This window comes from Stenella coeruleoalba, assembly GCF_951394435.1.
Source record: "Stenella coeruleoalba genome assembly, chromosome: 13".
Classification (NCBI taxonomy): Eukaryota; Metazoa; Chordata; class Mammalia; order Artiodactyla; family Delphinidae; genus Stenella; species Stenella coeruleoalba.
This window is the reverse complement of record NC_137159.1, coordinates 30,940,576-30,950,705: the sequence shown is the minus strand read 5'-3', so window position 1 is coordinate 30,950,705 and position 10,130 is coordinate 30,940,576. Positions and strand designations below refer to the sequence as shown.

Sequence of the window (10,130 nt, the reverse complement as noted above, 5' to 3'; positions counted from 1 at the left end):
ACTATATGGTTGACCCTTCAACAATGTGGGGGGTAGGGACGCCGACCCCCAAGCAGCCAAAAATCTGCGTGTAACTTAGTCAGCCCTCTGCACATGTGGTTCCTCCATCCAGTTCAGAATCCGTGGATTCAAACCACCATGGATGGTGTAGCACTGTAGTATTAGCAAATTATTTACTAATAATCCAAAATTATTTTGGAAAAAATCTGTATAGAAGTGGGCCTGCACAATTCAAACCTGTGTTGTTTGAGCAAAACCGTACTTGGTATGTAAACGTATGTGAAAAAGTCAGAGTCTGTCAAAGTTATGGCAAGAACTTTGAAAATTCCAGTTAATGTTTCAGAAGAAACCCACTCAGGCTTGCAGCTTCTTTATCTCTGTTCAGTGGTAAAAGATACAGAAAATGGGCATCCTTGCCAATGTTTCATATTTAATAAGATTCTTGTATTTTAATGCATTAAAAACCTCAGGGACTTCTAGTGGGTGAGCATCTGCCTGCTAATGCAGGGGACAGGGGTTTGATCCTTGGTCCAGGAAGATCGCACATGCTGTAGAGCTAAGCCCGTGCGCCACAACTGCTGAAGCCCGAGCGTCTAGAGCCTGTGCTCTGCAACGAGAGAAGCCACCATAATGAGAAGCCCGTGCACCGCAACAAAGAATAGCCCCCGCTCACTGCAACTAGAGAAAGCCTGCACGCAACTACGAAGACCCAGCATGGCCAAAACCCAGAAAAAACAAAAAACAACACCCGTGAACAAATCAGTCACAACCAGGAACAGGTCATGATAGAAAAAAATCAGAATAAGAGCAAATCTTCTATGTTCGGAACAGCTGAGAAAGCATTTTTGACTATTACAGAAGTTTATTTAACAAAAAAGTTCAGTAAGAAAATGTACACGACCCAATTTTCATCGTAGTAAAATGTGGAGAGAGGACATGTGGAAGCAGTTGATTTCTCTGGTGAAGACAGCCATTGTTCATACTCGTTCCAAAGCTTCTAACATGATGATACTATTTCCTCGTATTACCTAAGAAAGAGAAAATGAATTTGAAAAGAACACAATTCATTTAACAGACATATCAATGATGATTAAAATGATTTGATTTCATCAAATCATTAATGGTTTTTCGGTTATTAAATGTCAGTTTGTGAGGCTTTTTTCCTGGTCACAGGAACACAAAATAATTCCAGTCTTTTAATAATGACATGAAGCCACTAAGCCCTTCATAATGAGATGCACATCTAGATCAAAGGCTAACAAGTACCTTTTTGAGACCAGTCTCCAATGACCCATTTCACTTAAACTGCAGGACTCAAATGAACATGCCCATCCCTGCCCCTAAGGGATCCATAAGTTAGTGGGAAAAATAGGTACAGTAGAATACATCAATCAGTTTAGGGGTATAAGATCATTGAGGGAACAAACCAGGATGAAAGTTGGAAAAAGTAGGATTTCTGAAGATGACATTTTAGCTGGGTCTTGAAAATTGGGTACAATTTTGACAGGAAGATAGGAAATTCTAGACAGAACTGAGATGAAAAAGTGTAAGGGGATAAGGAAAAATCTAATCTGAATAAAGTAAACGGTTATGGAAGGAAGTGGTAAACAAAGAGAGTTCGCACCTAATCTTAAAAGGCCTCAAACACCAATCTTAAAAGTGTTTGGAAAGCATCATGAAACCAACAATGAACCAGTGACAGTTTCAGAGCTGGGGGAATGTTTTGCCAAAAGCGTATATAAGAGAATGAGGGTGGGGGAGACTTAGAGGCAGGAAGAAAAGTTATAAAGAAAAGGCCCCAGGGGCACAGTGCCTGATATAGTAGCCATTCTATAAAAGATAAGCCAGGATACTCATGACAGCATAGGTGAAATGGCTGGTAATGGCTGGTAAAGAGGGATAGAAAAATAAGTCAAACTGGAAGGGGACTATGAAAATAAGGATAATAATGAGAATTATTATGAAAATAAGGAGCGCCTGGTGGACTGTAGGCAATGCAATCACAGATCAGTTCAAGTAGAGCTGGAGAGGTGAAAAGGACAGGAGTGGGATGAGGGATGTGGAACGATTTATTAGAAATGGAGGCATTCTGAGTAAGATCAAAGTGGAGCTATGCTTGTAGGCAGGTGGTGTAAAAATAGCTGTAACTGGTTCTTTTCTCCTCTCATTCTACTTGCTTTATTCACTACATACACTATTATTTACTATCGCTGTAACTGGTTCTTCTCTCCTCTCATTCTACTCGCTTTATTTATTACATACACTATTATTCACTATCTTCCTCACTCCAGTGTCATTTCTATGAGGCAGGGACTTTGCTTGGTGCACCATCCCCAGTGCCTAAGCTGTGGCAGACACACAAAAGGTTCAGTAAGGACTGTTAAGTAAACAAATGAACCTCCACGTGATTACCGCAGCTGACAGACTGGAAAGGAACGTGACAGGTGGGCAAGTGTCTTGGAGCCTGGCAGAGACAAACAGCAATGAGTATGGTGAGAAGGTGGCAAAGAATTAAAGAGCTGCATTAAAGAGAACAAGGCCCTGAAAATGACAATGGGGATTGAAGGAAACTACAGACTCTTACTCTTCTTACAAGTTAGGAAAAGAAGAAAGCTAAACAACATGATTACCTAGTTCTCAAGAGTTTTAAACTGCTGGCTTATGTGCAACAGATGATGAACATCACATCTCATTGACAAAAGCATGAAAAACAAGTAGGCTTCTTTCCTAGCTCCCTCCTAAATTTGTCCCTTTCTGACACTTTCCCTAGACGTGGAGGATGGTGGAGAGAAGTTATTTCAGGTAACTAAGATTTTCAGATCTGTGGGCTTTTCCTTTTTGCCATCATTAAAAAACAAAACCACTACTTTCATCAACATGTTCTAAAATGGTATCACACACTTCTTTGCCTTCTCACATAATACACAGTTAAGGTTTGTTGTGAACACCTCTGTTGTGCAGTGCTCTACCTCTTTCCCCACTGTGCTCGAGGCCCCATTCTCCAAGTCAAACTGGAACCCAAATTCCGTATTGCTCCTTCGTTGGGCTTCAATACTAAGTTTTGGCAAAGTGTTGCTCAGGCTTTTAAAGTCTCCTGCGAGGGCACAACTGCCTAATAAAGAATACAAACATAATATGGAGCTACAGAAGCACAAAGCCTGATCACCTGAAATATGTAGCATCAAAAAAAGACACAATTTTTACTACATTCTTAGGGGAACCTTGGAGTGGAGTAGAATCTTTAGGAAATAAGACAGAGTTGATGCTACTGACTACTCTGGGGATGTCTCAAAAGATAAGAGGCTAGTCGAGACATTGTTATGTAATTATCCACCTGACAGATCCCCCAAACAAATTACCCCACCCCCTTCAGAATACACACATTCTTAATACTATTCTTAATTTAATACTATTAAGTAATTTCAATGGCCTCAATGGGTCACTGATTGGACAAGGGAATAATGACGCCAACGTAACTGTCTCCTTAGCCAAACAACTTGTGAAAAAACAAAACTGTAACTGGTTTCCCCTCTTTTCCTTGGAAAAGCCATCCTTCCATTTTCTTTAGACTGTTTTTTAAAGACAATTGATATATTATCATTATTTCATTTTCAAAGTGAACTCAGCCACAAGAATTAGCACCTACTAACACAAGACTTTAATTTTTAGTCACACAACCGCCATCATAGGTGGAGGAGCAGACTGCCTAACACGGTAAGTAGGTGCTCATTATTTGAATGACTTGGGAGGACACTGCTTTTAACCAATTTCCGTGTAAAGAAAATTAAGCCCATCAAAATTTAGGGAGAAAATTACGAGAAAGATCCATGATCTAGGCTCAATTCCTTCTCTGATAAAAATTTCGAGAAGTGCCACACATTCTCTAAAAAGTTATCTTCCCAAGTTAAGAACTTTAGATGTCAATTCCTTCTTGAATCCTTTTTTAGCAAGTTTGTTCAGATATGAACCAAAATCCTAATCTACCCTCTATTAGAATGAGGATTTCCTAATCTGTAAAAGGAATGGCTAGGGGGAAATCTTGGGGTATTTTAAAACTGTTTTATAAGAAACTGCTGCTAATGATTTGCCCATACTTTTATTCATTTTTAACAGAAGCTCAAGGAGACTGTACCTGGAAAGAAGGCAGATTTACATGAAACGTGTGGGGGTGGGCGGGGAGTCTCATAGCTAGAGATTCCAAGTTGTTTCTCTAACCCTGACTACTGATTTGCTTTTCAAAATGCAGTAATGGAAATACACTTGAAATAAGCAATAACACAAGCCTTGGAAAGGGTGATTAAAAAATTATACCCTTTTACTGCTCAAACTTTAAAAAGTGAGGCAAAATCATGGCTAATGATTAGGAACTCTTACCACCTCTTAGAGGTCTACATGCTCAATGATTTGCTAAAGCTAAGTTGTCTGTTTTGATTCACCTTGCCAAGGTAACTCAGACTTAACACTTACTGGGTATACTGTCCTGTGTTAGGCAGAGTGGAATTCAAAGTCTGGGTCTTGTTGACAAACATCAACAACTCTTCTTCAGTAGTCATACCACTCTGGCCTATTGAATGCAGAAACGTTTGCTCCTATGATTAAGAAGTCAGCATCTGTTTTCCTCCTGTTTTCTTCCATGTGAATGGCTGTCATTGTATCCCTTGCAACTTTTACCTTGACTACTTTTTGAGTGTGATAAACCAGAAAATCTAGGTTAATTATATACACAATTAAATCCCAAAAGTGTGATCTGTGACCTGGCAGATCTGCATCAAATGGGCACTTGTTAGAAATGCAAAATCTCAGGTTCCATCCCATACCTATTGAATTAGGATCTGCATTTTAACAAGATTTTCTGGGAATTCATGGCATGTTAAAGTTTGATAAGCAGTAATCCTCACTACACGTTAAAATTACACAGTATCTTTTAACAAAAAAAGAGAGCAGCACCCTTAGAGATACAGTTTCAATTGCTCTGAGGTGGACTCTAGGCATAATTTTTGTTTGCTTGCTTTTAAAAAAACTCCTCAATGACTGATTGTAAATGCTCTCAATCACTGGTTAATCTTTGCCTTACATTAGAATCACCTGGGGAACTTAAAAAAAAATTTTTTTATTGGAGTATAGTTGGTTTACAATGTTGTGTTAGTTTCTGCTGTACAGCAAAGTGAATCTGTTATACATATACATATATCCACTCTTTTTAGATTCTTTTCCCATAGAGGCCATTACAGAGTATTGAGTTCCCTGTGCTATACAGTAGGTTCTCATTAGTTATCTATTTTACACACAGTGCTTTTTTTATGTCAATCCCAATCTCCCAAATCACCCCTGCCTGCTGGCCCCCGTAATCATAAATTTGTTCTCTACATCTTTGTCTCTATTTCTGCTTTGCAAATAAGTTCATCTGTACCATTGCATCTGGGGAACTTTAAAAAACTCTAGGCTGCATCCCAGACTAACTTGATTCTAAAATACAACTAAGATTGAGAACTACTGCTCTAATGAAGGAACAAGTATGTGTCTCTATTATAGAATAAAGCTCAAAAATGATTTCTAACACCCATTTCAAGTCTAAGGACCTCAGTGGGTTCGTGTAAGATTCGGATCTAACCTACAGGTAACTGGGATATTATCACAATTGAATAACTGTCATTAAATTAAACTAAAAGGGAGACGGAATGTCTAATCTTGCCTGAAATTTGCCTAACTTCAGTCTAACCCAAGAGTTTGATAGAAGGGACGTTAATGCTTATTCCAAAAGAAAAATGAAATCTCTTAAGAGAAATCTTGTGTCTTTACTTACCACCATTCCAATATTGTTCTGTTGCCCGCTAGTTGCCATCTCCACACATTCATCTATCACAAGATTCATAAAGGGATCAAATCCCCTCAATATTCCTTGGACATGTCTGCCACCATTTAATTTCACTGTGTAAAGGGAAAAAGACATTTTAATAAAACTGACCATTAATCATCAACTAAACTATTCATTAAAAATTAGGTGAGATCGGGATTTCCCTGGTGGCACAGTGGTTAAGACTTTGCACTCCCAATGTAGGGGGCTCAGGTTTGATCCCTGGTCAGGAAACCAGATCCCACGTGCATGCCACAACTAAGAGTTCGCCTGCTGCAACTAAGGAGCCCATCCACCACAACTAAAGACCCAGAGCAACCAAATAAATTAAAAAAACTAGGTGAGATAAAACCCAGGTATTTGAGATGTATAATCTACTATCTTTACTATATGCCAAGCACTGGGCTAAACATTTTACATTTACTTCCACATTTAAACTTATAAGAATCCTATGAAGTAGAATTATCCTGACTTTTTATGAAGGAACTGAAGTATAGCATTTTTAAATAACTGGTTCAAGATTATACAGTTACTGTGGGGTACAGCTGGAGTTCAAACTGAAGGCTGCTCGCTCCTAAAGCCATGGTGTTAACCCCTATATACTTCGAGTACTGTACAGGTTATATTTTAGTCCTTGTCTGTCCTTTGTTTAAAGGAAAAAAGTTAAGTTTTCAAATAGAAAATACTGTTAATTTTATCAAAGTGAGAGAGGGCTTATATGAAATAATGAAGAGTCTAAAGTACTGTGAAACTTCCTAAGTATCAGAAATTAAGTAAATAAAACTGTCTAGTTAGAATTTTGATAAACCTGCTTAATTAATGGATATGAATTAGAGGTTCTGTGTGCTTTGAATTTTTATAATGTTGCTCCTTCAAACATTATATACCGCCAAGGCATACGTAAAAAGGAATTTAGCATTAAAAAAAAAAGGCCCGAAAATAAAAAACCAAAAAGACTTACATGATAACTTCTTGTCCATAAATCTGAAAAAGCAAAAGGGGTAAAGATTATATAACTAATTAAAAAAATTTAAGCACAAGTAAGCACTGAAGTAGGTATAGTCAGGATAATCTATTAAAATATACACAATAGGAATAATGAAATTTAAAAGAGTAAAAACTGTACTGTGGTAAAGGATGAGAGAGTGATGGGCTACCACAGTTAGTACTTATACTAACTGAGCAATGTGATTTGGGAAGGGAAGATAAACAAAAATGGAATGGATTTACAATATATTAATGTACATTAAGTTGCATCTTTATACTGATGTGAATTACAAACCATTCTTGTTGTTCAATACTGACCTAACTTTCAATGACAGGATTTTACAACCATAACAGAAAAACAAAGATTTGGTTATATTTTTAGTTATTTCCAAAACCAAACAAAGTTGTGAAGAAACCAGAAGGTAATCAAACTATACCCAATCCAATAGGTATTTTATTTTATATTTGAGACAATACGTAGTGTTGTTTTATTTAATATTAAACATCAATCTTAAGTGTTCAGGATAGTCTTCAACACATAATTATGCTTTAGCAAAATAAATGCGTATTTTGAAGTTTTAAATAATCTGAATTAAACAAGAAAATTCCATCTCAGCAGGGTAGTATGAGAATATGAAGACATGTAGTCAAACCAGTTTTTACCTCTTCCAGTTATAGGCTAAAAAACATGAAATTTCATTCAATTTTAATATAAATCATGGGAGAATTCAAAGATAAATAAGAGAAAGGGGCTGACGGAAGGTGTAAGAAGATAGGTTTTTACAAATAAAAAGATATAGTATGATATATAAAATAATCTATTTTAATAGGATATGTTATATAAAACAAATATAACACACATGAGCTTATTTAATCCTATGATGGCTTTTATAAATTACATACATACAAATTAATAATACTTATTTATTAATAATTAATCAGCATTTAATAGATGGGGAACTGAGGCTCAGGAAGGTTAAGTAAAATTTCCAAAGTCACAGCAGTGAAAAAGTTTGAGCAAAATCAAATGGTTCAGTTTGGCTGGAGAACACAGCACTCAAATGTTAGTGTGTGTAATATTTGGTGCCTGGATTTCTGATGGAGGAGCTTGAATGTTGGGTCAAGAAATCTGGACTTTGTTATGTATACAGCAATAAGTTATTGCAGCAGAACCAGCCAATGGCAAGACTACTGTGGCACGTGTAAGCCAGATCATTATGCCATACACCTTAAACTTACACAGTGCTGTATGTCAATTATATCTCAAAAAAACTGGAAGAAAAAAAAAAAGACTACTCTGGCATTGACTTTATTTTTTTAATTAATTAATTAATTTATTATTTATTTTTGGCTGTATTGGGTCTTTGTTGCTGTGAGCGGGCTCTCTCTAGTTGGGGTGAGTGGGGCCTACTCTTCGTTGCGGTGCAGGGGCTTCTCATTGCAGTGGCTTCTCTTGTTGTGGAGCACAGGCTCTAGGCACGTGGGCTTCAGCAGTTGTGGCACGCAGGCTCAGTAGTTGTGGCACATGGGCTTAGTTGTCCCGGGCATGTGGGATCTTCCCGGGCGAGGGCTCGAACCTGTGTCCTCTGCATTGGCAGGCGGATTCTCAACCACTGCGCCACCAGGGAAGTCCCTGGCATTGACTTTTAAGAGCAGGACTAAGAATTTGGTTAGGCCAGGGTATCTCAACCTCAGCATACTGAAATCTAGGGCCCGATAATTCTGTTGTTGCATGATATCCAGTGCATTGTAGAAAGTTTTAGCAGCAACCCTGGCCTCTTCCTACTAGATGCTGATAGAGCCAGACTCCCATCCCCTCAGTTAAGAACCACTGAGTTATGCTAAACCAGGAGGATGGTATAAACGTGTAAAAGATGGTTATTTGTGAGAAATTAAAGGAAGAAAAAAATTAAGTCATTTTGGAGGCAGACCTGCCAGGATTTCACAATTCATGAAATCTAGAGATAAGAAGAGAAAGGTATTAAAACCAGTTTCATCCTCTGAAATTCTCAAATAATGTCTTAAGAATCAAAAAGAAAACCTTACAAATAGAGAATGGTCCTTCTGTTAAAAAATAATTACCATTTCACCAGTTCCTGATGAAGCCAGAGGACAAGTAAGATTTTACCAGTTCACCAATAAAAGGATAACTTGGACAAGCATTTTCACAGCAGTAATATTTTTTCTTAATGTTAGGCTTATTTAATAATTGTCTTAAATTTATAACAGATCCAACTAAAATACACACGAGTTTTTGCACAAAAGATGGCTTCAATACAAATGTGCATTTAAGTGTAAAATCATTAAATATGAACTTTCCCTTAAGCCTGGCTTCTTTATGGGGCTGATAATAAATGAACTGTACACATGGCAGACCAGATAGCTGGCTGCCTCACAAACTGATCCTTGGACCAATTTTCCATCCTTTGTGCTATCCAACTAAACAAGACAGAGAAGTTACTTAGGAAACATGGCCCATGCTAAGTTCAACCAAGAGTGTTTGAGGACGCTAAAACTTTAAAATGGGCCTTATCTAAAATAGGAATATCCTACTTTGAGTTGACTTTACTGGGTTCAAACCCCACCCCCGGCCCCCAAACAACCTAGCCTTCTCTAATTAGAAAAAATGAATATTCTCACACAGCAAGATATCACACGACACTCAACTTTAACCTACGAACAAGAAAACAAGAAAAAGGAATGTGATTTCTAAGTTAAAGCTCAAAGAAACAGCTTCAAACACACTCTAAGATTAAGGCGGCTTTTGATTCCTCAGATACTATCAAACACTTCCATTCCACCCATCTCCTTAGTTCCTTACAGAATTACTCTCCAGCCACCTTATCTAGAACATGATGCTACTCAAGATGTTCAACAAAGGGTAGCATTCGAAATGTTCAAGTAACGAGCGAGAGCGTGCGGGAGACGGGGCCTGGAGCTCGGGCCTGGGATGCAACTCGGCGGGCGGAGGCGCCTTGCTGCCTCTGGTAACCTTGCCCACCGGGCCGAAATGCTACGTCTGAGCGGGTCTTAGGCCCCGAAGCGCGGGACACCGGCCCGCATCTCGTCGGCCACGGACCAGAAGACGCACGCCAGGCGCGCTCTCGGGAATGGCGGAGGACCTAAGGAACCCGAGGCACACAAATAAGCTGCCATTTGGGCACGGCCCTCACACATACTTACTTCTTCAACTCGGGAGGGTGAGCTTTGCTCATGATGTCTACTCGAGGAGCTCAAAGACGCCTCCAAACAGAACTCGAACCGTCGCTCTCGCTCCAGCAGTAGGCCC

General features: G+C 38.6%; 1 protein-coding gene across 3 annotated transcripts; it reads right to left on the bottom strand.

The window, feature by feature from the left end:
- Positions 1–842: 842 nt before the first annotated feature.
- SNRPG (small nuclear ribonucleoprotein polypeptide G) lies at positions 843–10,130 on the bottom strand. Of its 3 annotated transcripts, XM_079940431.1 has the most exons (4): positions 10,025–10,121; positions 6,816–6,838; positions 5,804–5,928; positions 843–1,028 (listed from the first exon to the last, which is right to left on the bottom strand). In XM_079940431.1, the coding sequence occupies exons 1-4, from the start codon at positions 10,054–10,056 to the stop codon at positions 978–980; spliced, it is 231 nt and encodes a 76-aa protein (XP_079796557.1). In that variant the 5' UTR covers positions 10,057–10,121; the 3' UTR covers positions 843–977. The 3 variants fall into 3 exon arrangements, with proteins under 3 accessions (XP_079796557.1, XP_079796559.1, XP_079796558.1); XM_079940433.1 differs by lacking the exon at positions 6,816–6,838 and having other exon boundaries at positions 10,025–10,130; XM_079940432.1 differs by lacking the exon at positions 6,816–6,838 and having other exon boundaries at positions 5,804–5,960; positions 10,034–10,046.

Bases quoted from the DNA above. Each gene is read 5' to 3' on its own strand.
- SNRPG (XM_079940431.1), bottom strand. From the start codon at position 10,056: ATGAGCAAAGCTCACCCTCCCGAGTTGAAGAA. The intron at 6,839-10,024 runs GTAAGTATGTGT...TTGCTTTTTCAG, and splicing joins CACCCTCCCGAGTTGAAGAA to ATTTATGGACAAGAAGTTAT. The intron at 1,029-5,803 runs GTAAGTAAAGAC...TCTCTTTCTTAG, and splicing joins AGAACAATATTGGAATGGTG to GTAATACGAGGAAATAGTAT.